General features: G+C 42.3%; 1 protein-coding gene across 2 annotated transcripts in view; it reads left to right on the top strand.

Annotated features, from left to right (window-relative positions):
* LOC140198140 (microtubule cross-linking factor 1) overlaps nt 1–24408 on the top strand; it is a 217437-nt gene that overhangs the window by 108175 nt on the left and 84854 nt on the right. For both annotated transcript variants that reach the window (XR_011886109.1, XM_072259104.1), the window contains exons 5-7: nt 5941–7212; nt 12012–12167; nt 22982–23104. Coding sequence is in view for 1 of the 2 variants with exons in the window: in XM_072259104.1 (XP_072115205.1) it covers nt 5941–7212; nt 12012–12167; nt 22982–23104 (1551 nt within the window). In the remaining variant the exon portion in view is untranslated. The remainder of the gene's footprint in view (nt 1–5940; nt 7213–12011; nt 12168–22981; nt 23105–24408) is intronic.

Below are 24408 nucleotides of genomic sequence, written 5' to 3'. Positions count from 1 at the left end.
CACCATCTACCTCCTCCGATCGTCACTGCCCTTCGGACCCTCGCTCCAAGTCCACCCCATACAGCGGTGTACCAACTCTCTCCATTTGCGTCTTCTCTCCTCATCTCTCCGCGGCAAAAGAACACGAAAATCTCTCTTCCAAACTCACAAGAAGAAACAACAGCATTCCAACCCCCGTTATCTCCAGTCATAACCCAAACATTGCTGCTACATTATCAGTGAAACCTTACAGCATGTTACACAGCTATGTATCATTACAAGCTGTTGTCATCTAATGCAGAGCCATTGCACTATGGTTGACTATTCATTGCCACAAGACCATAAGGCATAGGTGCAAAATTAAACCATTTGACCCAACGAGTCTGCTCCAGCATTCCATCATGACTGATTTATTATCGCTCTCAACCCCATTCTCCCACCTTCTCCTTGTACCCTTTGACACTCTGACTAATCAAGAACATATCAACCTCTGCTTTAAATATACCCAATGACTTGGTCTCCACAGCCATCTATGGCAATGAATTCCACAGATTCACACCCTCTGGCTAAAGAAATTCCTCCTCATCTCTGTTCTGTTAACCCTATCTTTCCCAGGATCATTCTCTTAAACCTCTTCTGGACCATCTCCAATCCCAGCACATCCTTTCTAGATAAGGGGCCCAGTTCTGCTCTCAATACGCCAAGAGCAATCTGGCTAATGCCTTATAAAGCCTCAGCATTACATCCTTACTTTTATATTCGAATCCTCTGGAAATAACTACTAACATTACATTTGTCTTCCTTACCACAGACTTAGCCTGCAAGTTAATCTATAGGGAATCCTGCACAAGCAATCCCCAGTCTCTTTTCACCTCTGATTTCTGAATTCTGTCCCTGTTTATAAAATAGTGTACATCTTTATTCCTTCTACCAAAATGCATGACCATACACTTCCCTACACTATATTCCATCTGCCACTTTTTTGCCCAAGCAACTGACTGTTGATTAAGGTTGATTATTCAGTTGTCAGAGGAAGAAAGAGGCAAGAATTTTGGCTGCTGCTAACAGATGCAAACCACACTTGTGGCACAGTGCATTGATTGCATCTTTGAAATCTCATGACAGTATTACACACTCTGAAACGTTGTTGTAAAGGGAAAAGAGTCTGCTGTGATGTCTGTGGCACTATGCCACAGTGAGTTTTGACTTTTCTTTTATTCCCGGCCTTCTAATGTTCTTGAATTACAAGATAATTACACACATCTAAATTACTGTATGCTCTCTTGTCCACCTGCTTGTCTCAATCTTCAGTGTCAGCTGGTTTGCTTACTCACAGCTGCCTGACCTTCGCGACAACTGAGGCATCCCTCCCATAGCTGCTTCTTCAATGCCAAGCTACAAGTTTGGAGGCGAAGGGCAGAAGTAATCTTGCTTTAGCCCGCTGCTTCAGCAGAACTGCCAACTTCAAAGTCAGCTGAGCCACTGATATCTTTTTAAACTGCCTTTCTATTCTGAAGCCAAGTGAAATGTCAACAGCCCTAATTGCATGAACTTCTGTAATGGACAAAATTTCTAACATAAATTGAGCAAATAGATAACACCACTACAACTCTGGCTCCATTGTAAAGGTTAAATGTCTATGAATAAATTAACATTCTGAATTCAGAATACAATAACTAAACAATTGGTATCTCTTTTACATAATAACAAATTGTAGACATTAATATAATTTCATTTAATTGGATTATTGTTCGTTGATTTATTGTTGATTATCTGACAGTTCAAATATTTAAGGCTGAGTCTTATGCCAAGGAACTTCTAAAAGTTGATTGCTTGTCTGCACTGATCAACTTAGTCTTAGCCAAGTTTTACTGTTTGTTAACACTGTTCAGTGAACTTAATCAGGAAATGTGAATAGAATTACATTCCCAGTTGCCTTTTGAGTCATCCATGATAGACTAAGAGTCAACATAGGCACAATTGGACATTGATGCAGAAACCTTTATGCATCATGAAGATCTGGTTGCTTAAGTGGTTAGTGTTTGTGCAGCATGCCCCATCTAGTAGACATCCACAGGGGAGAAAACTGCCAGTAAGGTTAAAATAAAGAGCATTAACTTGAGTCCACAACTATGAAGCCAGTTTAATGTCTGTTACTTTATGGTTTGTTGAACTTTTATTGTTTGACTTTAAAGCTTCAAAACAAATTTGCAATGATGCCTACAGTTTGAAAGTATTTCATTGGTTGTAAAGGGTCCTGGGATGTACAGAGGTCAAGAAAAGTGACTCCATCCATGAAGTTACACAAAGAAATTTCCACTCAGTCTATCTGCTACCTGCCACTGTCAATAATCGAATAGGGAATGCAAGTGAGATATTGGCCTTCATTGCAAGAGAAATGGATGTGCAAATGTAGAGAATTCTTGTTACACTGATATAAGCATTGACCAAGCCTGGTGTATCAAGCATAGCTTTGATATCCTTATTTATGGGAATGGTTGTCTTGGAAGCAGTACAAAGTTTCATTAGACTCATTCTTGGGAACATGGAATTGTGATGAGGAATAATCAACTGCATGGCTGCATGCACCTTGGAGATTTAAAACATATAAGATTCTGTGAGTGGCTGAGGGCTTTATAGGGTAGATACTATGAAGATGTTCCCCTGGTAAGAGAATCTAGAGTAACGGTTAATGTCTCATTAACAAGGGTTGTCACATCCAAGTCTGATATAGAGGAGAAATTTAGAAACTTCATGACACAGCATCACATAATTTTTCCCATTGTGTCAGTGCCAGTCAAGAAGAGATACCCAGCCTAATACCACCTTCCAGCACTGGGTCCCTGCAGGGTATGGCTACCATCCTTTCAAATAATGAATTCCAGAACCCTACCTCCTCTGTCTCCTGGAGTACTTACTTCTGCTTTAAATCTGTGACCCCAGTTTTATTTTGCTAAGGATAATCAATTGATCCAGTAGGGTTCCATGTCCTTTTTGTAATTTTATATGTGAAGAGATGAGATCACAGGGATTTGTGATTCTTTGGAATTCTCTACCTTAAAATAGTGTGGATGCTGAATTGCTAAGTACATTGAAGATTGACGTTGAGACTTTTTGGACTATTGGGAAACAAGGGTTATGGTATTGAAGTAAGAAGGTTCAGTTGGGACAGCAATCAGCTAAACCTCGGTCTTACTGAATGGCAAAGCAGGTCTGATGAGTTATTTGACTTATCCTTTTTGCTGTTTCTGGACAGATTCACATTGATACTGGCTTCAGGAAGTACCTGAAACAAGTATGCTTTGTACACTATGTAGTTCTCACTACACTGAAAAGTTAGCTATCCTAATTCTGACCTCAAGTCATGGAAATGCTAGAATTACTGGACTTACCCGGGAAATCTGGCAAGCTGCTACAGCCTGCAGTCATAAACATGAAATGGCTGGGGCAAAAGGTATAACTTGGAAACTTATCCAACATTAAATCCGGACTTTTATGAGATATGTGCAATACCAGCCTCACAATGAAGTTTAGCAATAGGCAGGATTGGGACCAGGACAAGTATGAGAAAAGCAGAATCTTAAACTTTATTTGCTGTTTCCAATATCATATAAATGAAGAAGTCAGTAATGATGATGCCTGTCAATCCACTGTTACTGCTCCACAAGTCAAACAATCTATCTGAATGTATGTAATCAGCTTGTAACCTCACCCAGTCTACAGTCTGGACTTGCAAATTCAGGAAATTTACACAGTGCTGCTGGATTTTTTTCAATTGAATCTAACCTGTTGTTAGCCATGATTCAGATAGCAGCTCGCTGTCTCCAAATCAGAAGGGACTTGGTTTGTCAAAATTCAGAGCACTCTGAAGATTTACAGTAAATCCTTTTAAGGAGTGCTACATTGTTGAAGATGCTCATCAGATGAGGTGTTAAACTGAAGTTCAGTTGTTTCTTTCAGGTGACTATAAAAGATCCCAAAATACTGTGGATGGGTAGATGCAGTTATCATTTCTAAAGCAGAGCATCTGGTTATTACCACCTCTAAGTCAACAATGACTATATCTATAAAGTACTCCACTGCCTCTAAGTTTTATGGTGTACTGAAGAGAAGGTGGATAAATGCCAGTCATACTCTCTTTGAGGCCACAGTTCCTCTCATTAATATTACCTCTGCTTTTCACTTCCCTTATCCAATGGGAGAGGAGCTTATTACTAGGTCACAGCCAACACAAGGCTCAATCAGTCCTTCAAATATCTGCTGGAGGCACCACCTGATCTTCAGATCTTCCATGCACAGACTGAAAAATGGACCAAGCTTATTAAAATCTTCAGCTCACGCCAGTCCAGCAGAGATGTGAAGCTATATTGGTGCCATTTCTGCTTTTTCCTTCTATGGAGGAACCTGTTTGCCAGCATGATAAAGGAAAAACGGATCCTTTTAGCTTTAGCTCCCAGGTTAGGTTGCAAAGGAGAAAATTATAACCCAGGATTGACATGCCTGCTGGCTGTTAATCGATCGCTGCAAATGAGACATGTGATGGCTAGGCTTTGGTGGCCCATTTGTGTAAAATATTTAAAATTACAGCCACTCATTGTGCCTACTAAGCTATGGAACAATGATGTGGGATGGAGAGCATTTCCATAAGAGTTGATTACAATATTTTTAAAGCTCGATTTTAATATTTTCCTTATTAAATTTTGAGAATCAACCTTCCTATGAGGCATTGCAATTTTCAGATGGAAAATAGCTATTTTGAACTATCCTTTATTAATTTTACTTTTTCAATTAATTAGACCACCCTAAGTCACCGGTAATGGCATTATTAACTTGGTACAAGTGTAGCTCAAGGCTTTGTTTTGGTAGAGTAATAATTTTATAATGCACCAATGTTAGAAGTGCTACATAAATGCATTATTTTAGAGCAAATTGTTACTTGATTTACAGCTTGTCAGTCTACATGTTATATCCCCTGTCCTGTGGAGGAAATGCCTGGTTCAGTTTACTTTATAGTTATCTTACAAAGTTAATCAAAATGGAACATGCACAAAAAAGAATAGGTGTCAATGTTTCAAGTATATTGCATGAACAAGAAATGGGCTGAAATAGGATCATATTGCAGAGTAAATTAGCTGTAAAGCACATTGGTGTGTTCTGTTGCTGTTTTATGGTTTATTGATCCAAGCCAATGTCTTCTCCTATTTGTGTCTCTTCTGGTGGTTAATTTAGAAAAAAGGGCCTTGAAGTGTTTTGGGGGTACTTTGGGTTGAGAGGTTAGAGGCCAATATTTTAATGTGTGTAAATTGACTTCCTTGGTGCATGAATGTAAAAAAAATATTCTTATCATTTGTTTAAGGTATTGTGATTCTTTAAACAACCTTTAGACTATAAAAGTACGTACAGTATTTGAGCATCCCAGTGTGGTTTTAGGAAACATTCATTTGATTTTCCTTCTGTTTGAATATATGAAAATTATGTACGTGAGTTTGCATCTTCTTAATATCACTTCCTGAGGGTCAGGGTGCCTGACCACAGATTCAGCCCTTGTTTGCATTTGAGTGCAGTAGGAGAATGGTTAATCCTACCAGACGCCCAGTCCCTCATCCAGTGTATAAAAAAGTAAATACTGATTATCCAATGGAATTAGTTTCTACTTTCCAAGCATTGGAGAATGTAAATTCATTGACTTAAATTAATAAATTTAGTAAAATTTCTTGAATAGTGTCTACAAAAGTCTGCTACTCCCTCTTTAAACTCTTAAGTACCCTCTGAAAGGCCCCACAAGGGGCTCAGTTTGAGAGGGGGCATTTTAACATTGCCAAGTGACACTTACACCAAGTAAGCTCTTGTTCCAGAAAGGCGAGAAACTTGGTACATTCAGTTTTCATCCCTAATCTTCGGGTAAATTTTGGGAAAGGGTGCATTAAACTGGTATAACCTGTTAATCTTTCCAAAATCCAGGAAGATAGCGCAGACCTCAAATGTCAGCTCCAGTTTGCAAAGGAGGAAGGCTCCTTGATGCGTAAGAAAATGGCCAAGCTGGGCAGGGAGAAGGACGAGCTGGAACACGAGCTGCAGAAGTACAAGTCGCTCTACGGTGATGTGGACAGTCCACTGCCCACCTGCGAGGCTGGGGGACCCCCGAGCACCAGGGAGGCGGAGCTGAAGCTGCGGCTGAAGCTGGTGGAGGAGGAGGCCAACATCCTGGGCAGGAAAATTGTGGAGCTGGAGGTGGAGAACCGGGGCCTGAAGGCAGAGATGGACGACCTGAAGTGCCAGCAAGAGCGTGACAGCTTGTGCCGGGAGCACCACCCAAGTGTTCCCAGCTCACCTTTTGCTGACTCGTCTGAGTCGGCCAGCGAGTTGCGGCGGCACCTGCAGTTCGTGGAGGAGGAGGCCGAGCTGCTGCGGCGTTCCATTGGTGAGATCGAGGACCACAACCGTCAGCTGACCGACGAGTTGAACGTGCTGAAGGGTGGGCCTGGCGGCCACCTGGACAGTAGCTGGGGGGCCGAGGAGGCTGGCAGCGGCTCGCTGCAAGAGGAGCTGAAGGCAGCCCGGCTGCAGATCAATGAGCTGAGCGGGAAGGTGATGAAGCTGCAGTACGAGAACCGCGTGCTCATCTCCAACGTACAGCGCTGCGACCTCGCCTCGCACCTGGGTGCACGGGCCGCTAGCCCGCGCGATAGCGACGCAGACAGCGACCCGGGCCACAAGGAGAGTGACGGTGAGGATTGCCGCCCGCCCGGCCCCCAGCCCAAGCGGGAGGGCCCTATCGGCGGCGAGAGTGACTCGGAGGAGGTGTGCGAGAAGACGCCCGAGGAGCTGCTGCTGCTGTTGCGGAAGCGGGAGGACACCGAGTCGCTGGTCAGCATCAAGCGGGAGGCCGAGAGGCTGGGCCGCACCGTACAGCGGCTCATCACCGACACCGACAGCCTCATCTACGACGCCAAGCTGCTGGTGAGGAGCGCTGGGCCCGAGCGGGGTCCTGCTCAGGATGGAGAGCCTGAGCTGCTGGACACCATCAGCACCAGGATGAAGGCATTTCGCTCTGAGCTGCATGTCTTCATGGACAGCGTAGACCACCTGGGAGAAGGGCTGCGGGAGCAGATGGATGAGCTGTCGCCCATGCCCAACCTGACTGAGTCTGCAAGCTTCCTCTCCTCCATTACCTCCATGTCCCGGGACTCTCCAGTCGGCACGCTGGGGAAAGAGCTGGTCACTGACTTTCAGGTGAGCCTACCCTCTTGCTTCCAAGCACACACCCCTGCTGTTGCTTCTGCTGCTGCCCTTGAACTAAAATAACCTTTTTTTTTTGTTTTGTTTTGCTTCCTTACTGAGCTTGAACCCAAACTGCACTAAAGTATCAACTAAATGCATTCTGAAATCAGCTCATGAATTTTGATGTGAAACCTCAAACAAATTTGGGAAAGGTATCAGAATGGCTACTAAGCACTAGGCTGGTTTAAACGATGTTGAGTTTGCCCATTAGAAGAGGTTGACTCTGTTATTTATCGACTTTCAATGAGGAAATCTCATTAAAATTTACAAAATTCTTGTAATATTGGATGGAAGGGTGCCAGATGTTTTCCCTGACTGAAGAGTCTAGAACTATGGATCTCTGGGAATGAGCAGTGGGATATTGAGGACTGAAATTAGAAATACCTGAGTGCATTGAGTGGTGAATCTTTGGGACTCTCTTCCCCAGAGGTCTGTGGAGGCTCAGTCATTGAGTTAATTGAAAACAGAGTTTATTAATTTCTTGCTAATCAGGGAATTGGAAAATGTGGAGATCATGCAGGCAAATGCTGTAGTGAGGCAGAATATTAGCGATGAACTTGGTGAATGCTGAAAAAGATATATTATCTAATTCTGTTCCTAATTCACCTTTTTCTCTGTAGGCAGGCTAACAAAAACAGGTTCTAATAAGCCGTGCTTTTAACACATGATTTGCAAAGACTAGCTGTGTTATGATATTGACTCAAATCAAGTTCAAGGTTTTATTTTAAGAGCAGTAATAACCTATTTTAAAGTTTTGTTTCACTGTAAGTCGTGCATTTAAAATTTCCCTTCACCATTACAAACAAAAATGAGTACAGAAATTCTGAGTTTAGCCCCTAGCCTTTCTTTTCATTTCAGTGTGGCGACGGTCTGAATGATCGTTGTAAGAAAATGACTCTTACTTAATGCCGATTTCAGAGAAGAGCACCTTTAAGTTCACTTCCCTCTCCCATGCTCCAGGAAAATGATTGGTTAATTGTGGTGACAGTTTTGGGTAGAACATCTTTCTCGTCCACCTGCACTAAATATAGACGTACCGTTTTGTACATGTTTCCAGAATTCAGTTCCATTAATTTCAAACTGAATCTGGTACAATGCAGGGCCTCCCTGATAAAATTGTGTAGGAATAATTTTTTTCTCTCATTAGTGCCAAAACCCAGTCCAGACAAAGCACCTTGACCTGAAATATTGACTGTTCATTTCCCTCCATGGGTCGTGTGTGACCTGCTGAGTTCCTCCACCATGCCTTCTATTGTGCCAAATAATGTCTTTGACATTGTGGCTGACACAACAGCCAGAATTTAGGCTAAAGGGGGTGGGAAAAGCAAAAGAGAAGCTGCAGATACTAGAAACCTGAAATATAGATGGAAAATACTTAACATGTTCAGTAACATTTTTGGAGAGAGAAGGAGATCAAGTTACCATGTCAGATCACTGATCTTTGGTCAGAACTAAGAAAAGCTTGATATCAAGTATGCATAAATTGCAAAGAAGTCATGGGATAAAGAGGTCAAATGGAATGTTTGTGATAGGATAGAAAGCACAAGAGACTGAAAGATGCTAATGAGGATGCGTACTAAAAAAAAGTGCGTGAAGGCTTGTTAATAACAGATGATCTATCTGCAAATAGAAGATGAATGAAAGCAGAGAAATAGGGAGAAACAATGCTGGAACGTAATGTAAAACTCCAGAGAAGCAAAACATTGCCAAGTGCTAGAATTCTGAAATATAAACTAAGTATACCAGAAATATTTTGTGGGTCAGGAATGATCTTTGAAGAGGAGAAAACAGTTTTCAGGTTAATGACCTTTCATTGGAGCTAGCCAGTTCTGATAAAATGTAAAAGGCTGTTAATCAAAAGTTGTTGAATACCCTCTCCAGAATTATAGTTCTCCAAACTCTGCGGATAGCTTAGTAATCCATATCCATTACAAACACAAAGACTCCCCCAACTATCTTAACCACTTTGCTTCCTCTGAAAGTTCCAAGTTTCTATGGTTTCTTCATATCATTTCTAAAGAAGATCAGGGGTAGGGTGTCCATTGTCCTCACCTTCTTTCCCATTAGCCTACACATTGAGTCAACCACTTGATAACCTCTGCTACAATCGCCTCTTCCCTTCCCCTTCAAGCATTCTCAATAGACCATTCTCTCCATGATACTATGATTCACTATCACGTCTGCACTAACATGCGCTCCTCGCATGCCTTCCCATGCAACTTCAGAAGATACAGCACTTGACCTCTTCTCTCCTTCCCTTCTCAATATCTGCAGACCCAAACACTACTTCTGGATGCAATACCTTTTGATTTCAACATCTGTCAATTTAGCATACTGTTTTTGATGCTCCTCTGCCAAATGCAGATTGTATAATTCTTTGCAGAACCCGACCACTCAGTCTGCAGTGGAGATGATGAACTTACAGTTATCTGTTGCTTTGAATCTCCACCCCTCTTCCTGTATGATATCTCTATCTTTGCCTCCTATACTTGCAACCTAGCCCAAAGCTAGCTTGAAGACCCCGCCTCACCCTCAGTCTGGGCTCATTATGGCTCTTATGCTGGATTTAGCGATTTGAGAAAATTACTCTTTCCAATTTATATCAGAACTGACTGGTTATGGGGAAAGATCATCAACTTGAATAATTAACTGTTTTTCAATTTTCACAGGTGCTGCCCGACTTTCTAAATATTTATAGCTTTGTTTGTTCTTATTTCACATTTCCAGCATTGGCAGTGATTGCTTCCCCAGTATTTTGTTGCACGCATTTCTCGCATTGCTTTTCATCCTTTGCTTTTTCTCTTCTATCTTCATTCATTGCCTTCTGTTTATACCAGGGGTCCCCAGCCTTTTTTTTGACCCTGGACCTGTACTATTAAGCAAGGGGTCTGTGGACCCCAGGTTGGGAACCCCTGATTTGTACCTTCTTGAAACCAACCAGCTGCATTTACCAAGCCTTTACTATCACTTCTCAACCAGCATCGACCTTGTGTCATTCATTCTCTTTCCCTCCCCTTCCCCCTCCATCTTCCTCTCCTTCCCCCTCCATCTCCCTCCCCTCTCTCTCCCACCTTCTCCTACCCTCTCCCCCTCCCTCCCTCTCCTCCCCTCTCTCTTTGTTCCTCTCTCTCCCCTCTCTCACTCCCTCTCCCTCCCTCACTCATTCCCTCCCTCCTCTCTCCCTCTCCCTCCCCTCCCCCCTCTCTCTCACTCACTCCCTCCCTCCTCCCCTCTCTCTCTGCCCCTCTCCCCTCCCTCCCTCCCTCCTCCCCTTCCCCTCTCTTTGTCCCTCTCTCTCCTTCTCTCTCTCACTCCCTCCCTCACTCAATCACTCCCTCCTCCCCCTCGCTCCCTTTCTCTCTGTCCCTCTCTTTCCCTCTTTCTCACTCCCTCCCTCCTCCTCCCTCTCCCACCCTCTCCCTCCCCCACCCTCTCTCACTCACTCACTCCCCCCTCCCCCCTCCCCCTCCCCCTCTCCCCTCCCCCTCTTTCCCACTTACTCCCTCCTCTCTCTCCCTCTCCCTCTGTTTTCTCCACCCTTCACCTTTGGGTAGGTTTCGAAGTTATAATCAGATTTTACTGATGGCAAACTGATGTTTATTCAGAAGCTTAATTAACCTTTCCATTGATAAACTTGATGAAAGAGTTTCATTGAATTGTGATAGTCCACAGAGAAATGAAAATGGATGAACACTTGATGATTGTGGTGCTCTGATTATCAAACAGTTGTATTCATGTCTGTACCTCCTTGATCTAGTCTGATCTAGGTTCTAGAATTAAGAAGTATTGCCTCTCCTCTTCCCTGGACTACCCTATCCCGCTTTAATTCCTTTATGTTTTTGCTGTCAGATCACTAACCATTGATTGTGTGTTGATTGTGAATGCATTGGAGCTTATCTTCACTGCCTCCAATTATCAAGGAGCCACAGACCTACTGACACCCAGTGGAGACTTCTTCTGGAAATTTATTCTTGGTAATACTTAGCATGCGAATGTTTAATGGGTTATTTTTTTGGTAGCGTAGTGAAGCAACACCTCATTTGAAGTCAAACAAATTAACAATTAAAATAGTAAGTAAAGCAATATCAGTCACCCATTGATGCCATCAACAAAAGTGTGTGGGTTTACTCATTCATTAAGCATTATGGTCCCAACCACAACAGGTTCCTCAGACCCCTTAAATCGGGCTTCATGAGCTGAATTACAGAATATAAAAGAGGCTGTTGAAGAGAAACACTTCACTAGATGATTCAGAGAAACACACAAGTGTGCCCTCCATGAAAGCAAACATCCCTGCTCCTCGACGCAAGGGGGCTCATAGTCTCCTCGAACAGGCAGCATAATGATTTGTGGATGGTAATTGCTGCTGGCAAAAGACACTGCTGGATGATGCTGTCTGCATGGCTGCTTCGAGGATAGGCAAATCTTGAACCAGAAATCCTTCATGATCCGTAAGCTTGCCGTTGGTTTGAATCATCCATCATTGCATGCGCCTCATAACTAGTGTTTGCATTCTTTTTTCCTCTCTTTCTCTTTTTTCTTTTCAGATGTTTCAGCCCATCATTTTGCTCATTCTCATTTTGGTTCTGTTTTCATCACTCTCTTATGCCACTGTGTTTAAGTTGGTTTTCCTTTTCACGCTTTTCTTTGTCTTGTAGTTTTTTAGTCGTCTACTATACCCATTTTTGTTTTTTTTTTATTTCCCCCTCTGTCTTTTGTCGTTTTTGTTAAATCGTCCATGCACTCAACAGTCCAAACTGAGGGATCAGCCAGAATGGCAACTAGTCCCCGAACATACTCAAGAGCAAGAGACCCTTCAAAATCAAGGTGCAGAGGACCAAAGCCGTACAGCTGATGGAGACTACAAAATTTATGCAATGGAAGACAAGAACTGCTTCAGTCCAGAGGTAACTAGTGAAGCTCGCATTTTGCATGCAATTCATGTTTTTAGTGAGCCAAACCTAAGTAATTAGTGAAATGCAAAATTGACTTCCTATTGTATTCAAACCCCTTTGATATTTGAGATTGTCCAATTTATCCATGAGACTCAATAAGCAACAGGACAGGGAAGGGTCTCTTTTCATAGTTTGCCATTTTACATTTCTTTTGCAGTTTTTCTTCTCTTTCGCAGTTTTTAAAGTGTTAAATGTGAAATACTTTAGATTAAGATGAAACAAAGGAAGTGTTTGCATTTAATAACTATCCTGATAGTTTTGCCTCAATGATATTTTGGCATAATGCTCATTGAATCCTTTTTTTTAGAAATGCAACTGGGTAGTTAGAGTCCATGTAATTGTACTTTGCTCGTGGAAGGAGTGGGATTACTGAGGTGAATGAAAATTTTATTTTCCTTGTAGTCAAGGTCTGTTGGGTTTGTTTTCTCCTAAGGGACAGGAAGACAACAGATTTTGAAGCTATCTATCTTCATCTGAACACTCCAACTCTCCTCTCCCTCTGACATCACCAGCTCTGTTCCCCCATCCCCATCCCAGCTCTAATCCTTCACCATTCCCTCTGACCTTCCCCTCTCTGAGACAGACGTTCTGTTCTCAGTAAGGGCCTCACCTTTGTCCCACCTTGACTGCACCCCTGTGAGTTCCGCATCCGCCATGACATCAAGCTCTTCTTCTGCCTCCTCCATTTCCGAACCCACTTCTTTAGCAAGGATTCCACACCCTGCGCTGGTGATCCCCTTCTCCCATCTTCACCCACTTCCTCTTCTTGGACACGCCGTTCTGGTTTTCTGCTTGCTCCGGATCTTTTCATCTCAAGTTGCCGATGAGATATTAACCATCTTGATTTCAGCACTCTTTTCTCCTAATCAAACTTACCCCTTCTGAACGCACTGCCCTCCTTTTTCCACACCAATCCCAACTTTACCATCAAACCCGGGTGCTGTTGTAGTGTGGCGCTCTGACCTCGACCTTGCTGAGGCCAGGCAGCAACTCTCAGACACCTCCTCAAACCTACCCCTTGAAGGAGACTCCACTCGAGACCATCAGAAAACTGCCTTTGACACCATCACTGACCTCATCCACTCTGGAGAACTCCCATCCACTACCATCAAACTCATAATTCCCTTACCCCACACTGCTCACTTCTTACTCCTACCCAATATCCACAAACTGGACTGTCTGGGTTGGCCTCTTGTCTCTGCCTGCTCCTGCCCCACTGAAATTGTGTCCTTGTATCTCAGTTCCATTCTATCCCCCTTGGTTCAGTCCCTTCCCACCTATACCTGCAACACTTCTCATTTCCTCGAGATGCTCAGTAATTGTCAGTTTCTTGGCCCTGATGGCCTCGTCTACACCATGGATGTTCTGTCTCTATACACTTTCTACCTCCCCCGTCAAGAGGGTCTCAAAGCTCTCTGTTTCTCTCTTGACTAAAGAACCAACCAATCCTCCTCCACCATCACCCTTCTCCGTCTGGCACCTTGAACAATCTTTCCTTTGGTTCCTCCCACTTTCTCCAGACTCAAGGGGTAGCCATGGGCAAACGCATGGGCCCCAGCTATGTCTGCCTTCTCACTAGCTATGTAGAACAGTCCATGTTCAAAGCCGTTACTGGTTATACTCCCCCAACTCTACCTCCGCTACATTGATGACTGCTTCATGCACCCATGCTGAGCTCATCCATTTTATCAACTTTACTTCTAACTTCTTCCCTGCCCTAAAGTTCACTTGGCCCTCCTCTGACATTTTACTCCCCTTTCTTGATTTCCCTGTCTCCATCTATAGAGACAAACTGTCAACTCGACAATACTTCTCCTTCCCTCCACCCCCTTTCCTGTAAAAATGCTATTCCCTTTTCTCAGTTTGTTTGCCTCCGCCACATCTATTCCCAGGAAGTGGCTTTCCATTCCAGGACATCAGAGATGTTCTCCTCGTTTAAAGAAAGGGGTTTACCTTCCTCCACTATAGATGCTGCCCTCAGCCACATCTCCTCCATTTCCTGGACATCTGCGCTCACCCCATCTTCCCTCCACCTTAACAGTCAGTCCCTCTTGTCCTTACCTACCATCCCATCAGCCTACGCATGCAACACATTATCTTCTGCAACTTCTGCCATCTCCAGAAAGATCCTACCACTGAACCTATCTTTACCTCCCCCTCCCCCACCTTCCGCAGGATCGCTCCCTCCATGATTCCCTTGTCCATTTCTCCCTCCCAGCACTTATCTCTGCAAGCAGCCTAAGTGCCACACCTGCCCACACACCTCCTCCCTCACCTCCATTCAGGGGTCCCAGGCAGACCTTCCAGGTGAGGCAAAACTTCACCTGCAAATCTGCTGGGCTCACCTATTGTGTCCAATGCTTCCGATGCGGCCTTCAATACATTGGTGAGATCTATTGTAAATTTGGGGACTGCTTCATTGAGCACCTCCTCTCCATCAGCCACAAGTGGGACTTCCTGGTGGCCAAACATTTTAATTCCGATTCCTATTCCTGTTCTGAGATGTTGATCCATGGCCTCCTTTTTAACCAAGTTGAGGCAACCCTCAGGGTGGAGGAGCAACACCTTATATTCTATCTGGGTAGCCTCCAATCTAATGGCATGAATATCGATTTCCCCTTCTGTTAAACAAATTCCATCCCCTTACCTCTATTCCCCACTCTGACCATTTACCTATTACTTACCCCTGGGTCCCCTCCTCTTTCCCTTTTTCCTATGGTCCGCTCTCCTCTTCCATCAGATTTCTTCTTCTCCAGCCTTTGACCTTTCCCACCCACCTGGCTTCATCTATCACCTTCCAGCTATCCTCCTTCCCCTCCCCCAACCTTTTTATTCTCGCATCTTCCCCTTCTTTCTCGGTCCTGAAGAAGGGTCTCGGCCTGAAATGTTGACTATCTATTCACTTCCATAGATCCTGCCTGACCTGCCGAGTGTGTGTTATTTTGAATCTAAAACAAAGAGAAAAATTACACGTGGCCTTAATTCATCAAGAATAGAGAGAGAAGTCTGTGAGAGATACTGAAACATTGCCCAAGGGTGGAAGTTAAGCATGCTGACTCATGTTTATTCTTCAAGCACAATGTTGGTAGTGATCCACACATTTGTAGTTCTAATTCATAAAAATGGATTCTGTTTCTTCCATTTCTGGCCTCAAGTTGATTTTAAAGGCTTTCTAATCTTTGAGATTTATGATCAATGAGACATTATCCCATTCAACCAAGTTCACACTGCAATCATTGGGAATTAGGAATGAAATTTATTCAAAATTGATTTGTGATCAGGCAACAAAGGCTGATTTTTGTGAGTCCAGAGTGTGTAAGGATTCTCACCATGCAGTATGCATTAGAGAACTAGATTTGTGAAGTCACATTAGTATATGCACTGCTTTATTACGTGCACTGAGCATTTACAAGTTGTTTATTTTCCTGCAAATTTTGGAAATTCTGCTTATTTGTCATGCCATGGGATTTCAAATTGGACATGTTTCAAATGGTGGAGCAGTATCTCTTCTTTGGTTGTCTTATATATAAACCCTGGTTTGGAAAGGGAAAGATGTGCTTGACTAACAACCTTGACAACATTGAAAATTTAGATAAAGTTCCACATAAACAGTTACTAATTAAAAGGCTCATGAGACCTCAGTGGAAGAAATGTTCTAATAAATGAGCTTCAATAAATGGGTGCTTTTAGAAGGTTGTCGGGATTGGATTTGGAAGAATGGAAGTGATAAGATGGTTAAAGAAGACAAACAAGACAGATTTTGCTCTTCTCCAGTTGACTATATAACACTTTAATGAGAACTTCACTTTCCAGTGCTCTTGAAAGCAGATTATTCACTCACTGCACTAAAGACCCTTCCTGTTCCCTTTGCTACATACATTCAAGTATCATTTTTTGATTTAGAACATTTTAAATTTATTATATATTTGAATATAATATGAATATATTTTTTAAAATCAACTCCTAACTCCATAGTAGATCAATTGAGAGTGTTTGGCATTGACAGAACAGGTTGCACCTTTAACCTTTCAACCCTGTTTAATGTGTTATTAATTGGAAGCGATGAGCTTGATTCTTGATCTAATGTGCATCAGGTATCTCAAACCAAATCTGTGAACATGTCAGCTGAACAGTTTGAATATCACATGCCTCCCGTTGCCATGGCAGCCAGCCAGCAGTATGCTGTGCTCAATTTGCTGTACAATATGTAAAAATGGAACTTGCATTTTTCAGTATTCACGTTTCTGTACTGTGTTCCTAGCAAAAGTTAGGGTTTGATCTACATATGTAGTTCCAATAGTAAAGCCAACACTATCCGTGATAGTGGAGCTAAAGAGTCTTGGAAACTTTCAAATGGAAAGTTTTAAGTCAGTCAAGCAGGAAGGACATAAAGTAGATAAAAGTGACAACAGGAGAAGTTTTGATCTTGATTGAGAGTATAAAAACATTCTATACTCTTCTTAAACAATATTGCTCTGCATGAAAAATTAATGTAATTTTTTTTTCATAAAAAGCTGGAGGGAGTGCAGCTTGAATGCCCAAGAATTATACCGGGCCTTAAAGGATTAAAATATAGAGATACTATGTAAACTTGCCATCAGTTTCTTCCAGTATGAGCAGATATCTGATTGAGGATCTAATCTGACAGATGTTCAAAGACCATTTCTTTGGTGGAAAATCTTATCAGAGAGATTTATCATCTTCAATTCACAAAATAACAGAAAGCTACGGGCAGAGTGAGGCTGGCTATTTATCCCAGTGAGACCTTACCAGCTGAAGAGCAATTCATCTCATCCAACTCCCAACTTTTGTCCTTCCCTCAGCTTCAATTTGAATCCAGCTACTCACTATGTAAAGAAAACTCTCCTCTCTCTCTCTCCCCTCCCCTCCTCTCTCCTCTCCCCTCCTCTCTCCTCTCCCCTCCTCTCCCCCTCCCCCCTCCCCCCTCCCCCTCTCCCCTCCCCCCTCTCCTCTCCCCCTCCCCTCCCCTCCCCCCTCCCCCTCCCCTCTCTCCCCTCTCTCCCCTCTCTCTCCCTCTTTCTCCCCCCTCTCTCTCCCCCACCCCCCTCTCTCTCTCCCCTTTCTCACACACCCTCTCCTCACCCCCCTCCCCCCCTCCTGCCCCCCCCGAAGTGAAATGATTCACTTTGAAAGGTCAAATTTGAAGGCAGAATACAGGGTTAATGACAGGATTCTTAACAGTGTGGAGAAATAGAGGGATTTCAGGATCCAAGTTCCCTCAAAGTTACCATGCAAGTTGATAGGGTTGTTAGGAAGCCATATGGTGTGTTGGCCTTCATTAATTGGGGGATTGAGTACAAGAGCCTTAAAGTAATGTTACAGTTCTTTAAAGACTTGGTTAATTCACACATGGAATATTGTGTTCAGTTCTGGTCACCTCATTATAGGATGTTGAAGTTTTAGAGAGAATGCAGAAGAGATTTACCAGGAAGCTGCTTGGAGTAGACAGCATGTTATATGAGGAAAGGATGAGCAAGCTAGGGCTTTTCTTTTTGGAGCAAAAGTGGATGAGAGATGATTTGATACAGGTATACAAATGATAAAAAGCATAGATCGAGTGGATAGCCAGAGACTTTTCCCAGGGCAGAAATGAGTAATACAATGGGGAATGATCTTAAGGTATTTGAAGGAATGTATCGGGGGATGTCAGAGGAAAAATTTTTACACAGGGTTGAAGATTTCGAGTCATGGAAAATGAGCCCATTAAGAAATTTAGATCAAAGGCAGTAAATAAAATTGAAGAAAAGTACTTTCTCTATGTCTTACATCTCCATTGATAATCATTAGATGAAGGCTTTGGAATGCCCTAAAATGTGTAATGTTTATATAAACCACAGGGGGAAGCTCACCTTAGGCAGTGATTGGCTAACAAGGTCTGTTGCTTGGACAGAAGGCTTGTAAATAAAGCTCAGGATTCTACTGCAGCTCAAGGACTTCTGGTTTGCTCTACTCAGGAACAAGTAAAGCTCTATGTCCCATGGTACCTCTACCCATCTTTACTTGGCCAACAAAGAAGATTTGAAAGAAATTGCAGAGAGCTGGTCTGAATGCCCTCTGCGATATTTATTCTGCAGAAGTTTTTATGAAGTCAGGAGAGGCAGCGGTGTGGTACACTGATTTGAATTGGATCAAACCAGATGACTGCCCCCAAGAAAGCAAAGTCATCCTGTCCAGGAGGCGTTGTTCCTTGGGTACTGAGGGAATGAAGAGTGGAAGCTGCAAAAGCACCAGACAAAGTTTTCTGTTTATCCCCAGATATTGGAGCTAGTGCCAGAGGACTAGAGAAGTGAAAATATTATAGACCGGTTTAGCAAATGGGATACAGATAAAGACAGTAAATACAGATCAATCAAGCTTGTATCATCGGTGGAGAAACATTTAGAAATGTATTGAAAATATCATTATTTGATTTTGAACAATATGGACCAATAATTGAAAATCAGCTGGCATTGTTCAAATTAAATTGTGTTTAACCAATTGGGTGTTAATTTTATGGGTTTGGTATATGGATTTTAAAAAGACACTTGACAAAGTATCACAAAAAACCTTATTAGCAAATTGAAGGCATGTAGAATTAAATGTAGAGTGGTTATATGGACAAGAAGTCATGGTAAGTTGTTTATTAGTCTAGAGGGATGTACGAAAGGGTTTTCTCTGGAGAGTATATGATAATGACTTGAATTTAGATATACTGGGAAATAATTCCAAAGATTTTTGGATTGAATGATCCTCAGAAGTATGACAAATAATAAATCAGTTAACAACAGGCATTCGATGGACACAATCAGACAAATAGTCGATGAAGTTTAACACAGAGAAATGTAACGATGGAAGAATATGGAGAGAAAACATGACCTAACTGATACATTTTAGGAAGGAAGAGACAAGGTGTATATCTACACAAATCTTTGAAGACAGCAGAATAATTGGAGAAGGCTATTAAAATGTCTATGGGAATCTTGAAAATATTACTGGAGAAATGGATTGAAAAACAACTGTTAAAAATGTTGGCACTAGACTGCAAGTACTGGAGCGACACACAGAGGAGTTGGAGGAACTCAGCCCGTCAGGCAGCATTTATGGAGGGAAATGGACAGTCAGACTGAAAACCTATATCTACTTATAGACACCGCATTTTGGAAGTATGTAAAGACTTGTAGAGGATGCAGAAGAAAGTTACTAAAGTGGTATTAGGGACAAGAATCTTTAATTATACGAAGACTGGTAAAGCAGTGGTTGTACTACTTCAGGCAGACAAGATTAAGAGGAGGCATTCAGAATCAAAAACTTGTATTAATGAGAAGGGACTTGCTGGCAAAGTCATCGGTTACATAGCATGGATACAGCCCTTTCAAACTAACTCATTCATGCTGACCAAGATACTTGTCTAAGCTAATCCTTTTTGCCTGAGTTTATCCCATATCCCTATACAATTTTCCTGTCCATTTAATTGACTAAATTTCAAATCTTTTAATTGTACTTGCCGCTACCACTTCCTTTGGCAGCTCGTTCCCCTTTTAGAATTTTCTCCTTTCATGTTAAACCTCTGCCCTCTAGCTTTAAACTCCACCTACTCCAAATAGAAGACTGTGACTATCTATCTATGTTCCTTATAACTTTATAATCCTTTTATCATCACCCCTCAGACTTCTTTGCTTCAGGGAAAACAGTCCCAGCCTCCTCTTGTCACTCAAGCCCTCCTTCCATTCCGGATAACATCCTTGTGAAGCTATTCTGCACCCTCTCTAGCTTAGTCATTCAGATAGGATAGTGACCAAAGTGGCACACAACGCTCAAAGTGCAATGAAATCAAAATTCATAGCCTAGACAAATTCAGCAGTGAGATTTTCTAGAGAAATGGACAGAAATTTGAAGGAAAATAAAATTAGATGGATATGAATGAGGAGCAGAGAAGCAGGACAAATTAGATAGCTCTACCATTTGACAAAGTGGAACAAAAGGCCTCTTTACTTGAAGAGGATACTAAAAGCTTTTTCAAGTATATAAAGAGTAAAAGACAGGTGGCAGTAGATATAGGACCGATAGAAAATGATGCTGGAGAAATTGTAATGGGAGGTAAGGAGATGGCAGAGGAACTGAACGGGTATTTTGCATCAGTCTTCACTGAGGAAGACATCAGCAGTATACCGGACACTCAAGGGTGGCAGGGAAGAGAAGTGTGCGCAGTCACAACTACGACAGAGAAGGTACTCAGGAAGCTGAATAGTCTAAAGGTAGATAAATCTCCCGGACCAAATGAAATGCGCCCGCGTGTTCTGAAGGAAGTAGCTGTGGAGATTGCGGAGGCATTAGCGATGATCTTTCAAAAGTCAATAGATCCTGGCATGGTTCCGGAGGACTGGAAGATTGCAAATGTCACTCTGCTATTTAAGAAGGGCGCAAGGAAGCAAAAAGGAAATTATAGACCTGTTAGCTTGACATCGGTGGTTGGGAAATTGTTGGAGTCGATTGTCAAGGATGAAGTTACAGAGTACCTGGAGGCATATGACAAGATAGGCAGAACTCAGCATGGATTACTTAAAGGAAAATCCTGCCTGACAAACCTATTACAATTTTTTGAGGAAATTACCAGTAGGCTAGACAAGGGAGATGCCGTGGATGTTGTATATTTGGATTTTCAGAAGGCCTTTGACAAGGTGCCACATATGAGGCTACTTAACAAGATAAGAGCCCATGGAATTACGGGAAAGTTACATAGGTGGATAGAGCGTTGGCTGATTGGCAGGAAACAGCGAGTGGGAATAAAGGGATCCTATTCTGGTTGGCTGCCGTTTCCCAGTGGTGTTCCACAGGGGTCCATGTTGGGGCCGCTTCTTTTTACATTGTGCATCAACGATTTGGATTATGGAATAGATGGCTTTGTGGCTAAGTTTGCTGACGATACGAAGATAGGTGGAGGGGCCGGTAGTGCTGAGGAAACAGAGAGTCTGCAGAGAGACTTGGATAGATTGGAAGAATGGGCAGAGAAGTGGCAAATGAAGTACAATGTTGGAAAGTGTATGGTTATGCACTTTGGCAGAAAAAATAAACGGGCAGACTATTGTTCAAATGGGGAAAGAATTCAAAGTTCGGAGATGCAACAGGACTTGGGAGTCCTCGTACAGGATACCCTTAAAGTTAACCTCCAGGTTGAGTCAGTAGTGAAGAAGGCGAATGCAATGTTGGCATTCGTTTCTAGAGGAATAGAGTATATGAGCAGGGATGTGATGTTGAGGCTCTATAAGGCGCTGGTGAGACTTCACTTGGAGTACTGTGGGCAGTTTTGGTCTCCTTATTTAAGAAAGGATGTGCTGACGTTGGAGAGGGTACAGAGAAGATTCACTAGAATGATTCCGGGAATGAGAGGGTTAACATATGAGGAACATTTGTCCGCTCTTGGACTGTATTCCTTGGAGTTTAGAAGAATGAGGGGAGACCTCATAGAAACATTTTGAATGTTGAAAGGCATGGACAGAGTGGATGTGGCAAAGTTGTTTCCCATGATGGGGGAGTCTAGTACGAGAGGGCATGACTTAAGGATTGAAGGGCGCCCATTCAGAACAGAAATGCGAAGAAATTTTTTTAGTCAGAGGGTGGTGAATCTATGGAATTTGTTGCCACGGGCAGCAGTGGAGGCCAAGTCATTGGGTGTATTTAAGGCAGAGATTGATAGGTATCTGAGTAGCCAGGGCATCAAAGGTTATAGTGAGAAGCCGGGGGAGTAGGACTAAATGGGAGAATGGATCAGCTCATGATAAAATGGCGGAGCAGACTCGATGGGCCGAATGGCTGACTTCTGCTCCTTTGTCTTATGGTCCTATGGTCTTACTTGCTGGATCATTCTGGAAGCAGAGAAAGAAAATAGGAAAAATACAGGAATTACAGGGATGTTCAACATCAAAGAAGAAGGTTGAAGAGAAACCAAGTGAGTCTGGGATAACTATCCAAATGAGATGGATATGTTATTATTCTATTATGGATTTATTGAGTATACCCACAAGAAAATTAATCTCAGGGTTGTATATGGTGACATATATGTACTTTGATAATAAATTTGCTTTGAACTTTGAATTTCAACAGATGGATCAGGCAGGTTATGTATACATGCAATTTGATTTTTTTTTCTTATTAACCTGTTCATCAAGAAGAAACATTGACCGTCTTTGTGCTCTCTCTCCATTCTACATTTGAATCCCTCTGCAGTTGAAGTTCTTTGCATTTGGAATCTACTGATGAGAAAAAAATTAGGAGTAAAACAAATACAAGAATCTGAAGCAAACAAAAAAAGAGAACTGCTGGAGGATCTCAGCAGGGCAGGCAAGGGAATAGTTGGTAGTTCAGGCCAAACTGACCATTCTGTTGCCTCCAGAGATGCTGCTTGAGTTCTTTCAGTAGTTTACTTTTTGCTTGAGTGAAAGCAGTTGTGACGCTACAGCAATTTGCCGTCGATCAAACTTCCTGTAATTTATTGAGAAAGCCAGTGAAAATGGTTGCTAAATTAAGCGTCGATTAAGTGCTTGGATTTAAATTTCTCTTGCTCTGGTTTTTGAAGATTTTATCTGGGACAAAGAAATAAAGAGATCGTTATTTTAGATTTTGCAGTCACAGCTATGGGTTATGTCCACAAGTAACACTTTCATGATCACTTTTGCAATAACTGAGGAATCTGTGAACAGATGTTCTGTTCCAGGGATATTCATTTATGCAGCTTGAACTGAATATGTTTCCTTGTCTCACATAAACAGCTCAGAGAGCCCCCTGTTTTACCAGAGCAGAATCTATCTGTCCAAGAACTGCAGGTTCGGCTAGAACAGGAAAGACAACTTCGGGAGGATGAAAATGAAAAATTTACCAGCAAGATTCTTCAGGTGAGTTTAATCATTTTCTGAGATAAATTATAGATTAATGCAAGATGCTCAGATCAATTTGTAGTATAAAATGTGGTATTCTTACAGAAAGTTGTAGCATCACGTATTCCCAAATCTCATCTATGGTCGCTACTATTTTGGCTATTTGTGGTTCAGTCAATCTTTGGATCATCACCATTGTTTCTGGTCCTCCTTGACTAGAAGAGAGGTTCTGCATTTGACTGTGATCTCATCTGGAAAGAGCGTATGGACATTGGTTGGGGCATCTACTGGTTCACACACAAGGAATGATAGATAGACTGAGAAATCAGAGGGCAGCCAACACCCTTAGAACAATATACTAGCAGGAAAAGTGGTTTAAAATTCAGGATACTTTGGAGGGAGTGGGGTGCCTTATTCTGGAGCATATGCAGGATGCTTTGATATTGACACAGAACACCCAGCTCCTAGGCCAAAATGTGGCTCGAGAGCATCATTATCTTGACCCTAGCCTGTGCTCTTTCTTCCAGCCTGTGAATTTCATATATTACAAGTGCGTGGTTCCCAAAACTACAAGCTATTTACTGGTTTTGGGTTTGGATCAATGGTGAAACAGCTTGACATGTCCAAACTAAGAAATTTTACTGAGCTCAAGATTCCTGTCATATTCTTTTATGAGGGAAAGCCTATCAACTCCTTGTGCTCGCAACAGTGCACCTGAGATTGAGAGATCATATTGGTCATGCGTATGTTTTCAAATCCTATTTGAGCCATAGTATGCAAATTATTTGAACATGGCATGGCAATTTTAGCTAGCCTGCAGGGAATTGGTGACTTTAGGCCCAAGGTTTCCAGGCTGTGCACCACTGGAGGTTTTCTCACCTCATAACTCGGTCTGTTACAGTCTAATTGAAAGAGATTGATTGTTGCAGTTAGTTAACAAGTCCATGATTGCTGCATTAGGATGCCAATAAGCAAACTCAATGGCCTTAATCTTTTCATTTTTCACAGTTCCTTTGTAGAAACGATTTAGAGGCTCTGATGGTAATGCATGTGAACCATTCTTAGGGATAAGGAACAGAAGGGTAAAGGCTTTGTGAGGGAAGGCAGAAGAGAATGAAAAATTACTAGTGTAAAAAGTTGGGGAAGGGATAATCATGCTCCAGTGGAATTAATTAACCACTATGTTTCCACTGATTAAAGTTATGTTTAATTTTCCTGTTCTGAACTGCCAGCCAGGATATTGAAGCTATGTGGAGATGCAATGGGAAATTCCTAACTTCAACAACGGTGTGTAGTTCTTGAAAGTTAAGAAGATCTTAATC

The sequence above is a fragment of the Mobula birostris genome, chromosome 1 (genome assembly GCF_030028105.1).
Source record: "Mobula birostris isolate sMobBir1 chromosome 1, sMobBir1.hap1, whole genome shotgun sequence".
Classification (NCBI taxonomy): Eukaryota; Metazoa; Chordata; class Chondrichthyes; order Myliobatiformes; family Myliobatidae; genus Mobula; species Mobula birostris.
Note: the sequence above shows the minus strand (reverse complement) of the source record. Positions and strands in the feature narration are given on the sequence as shown.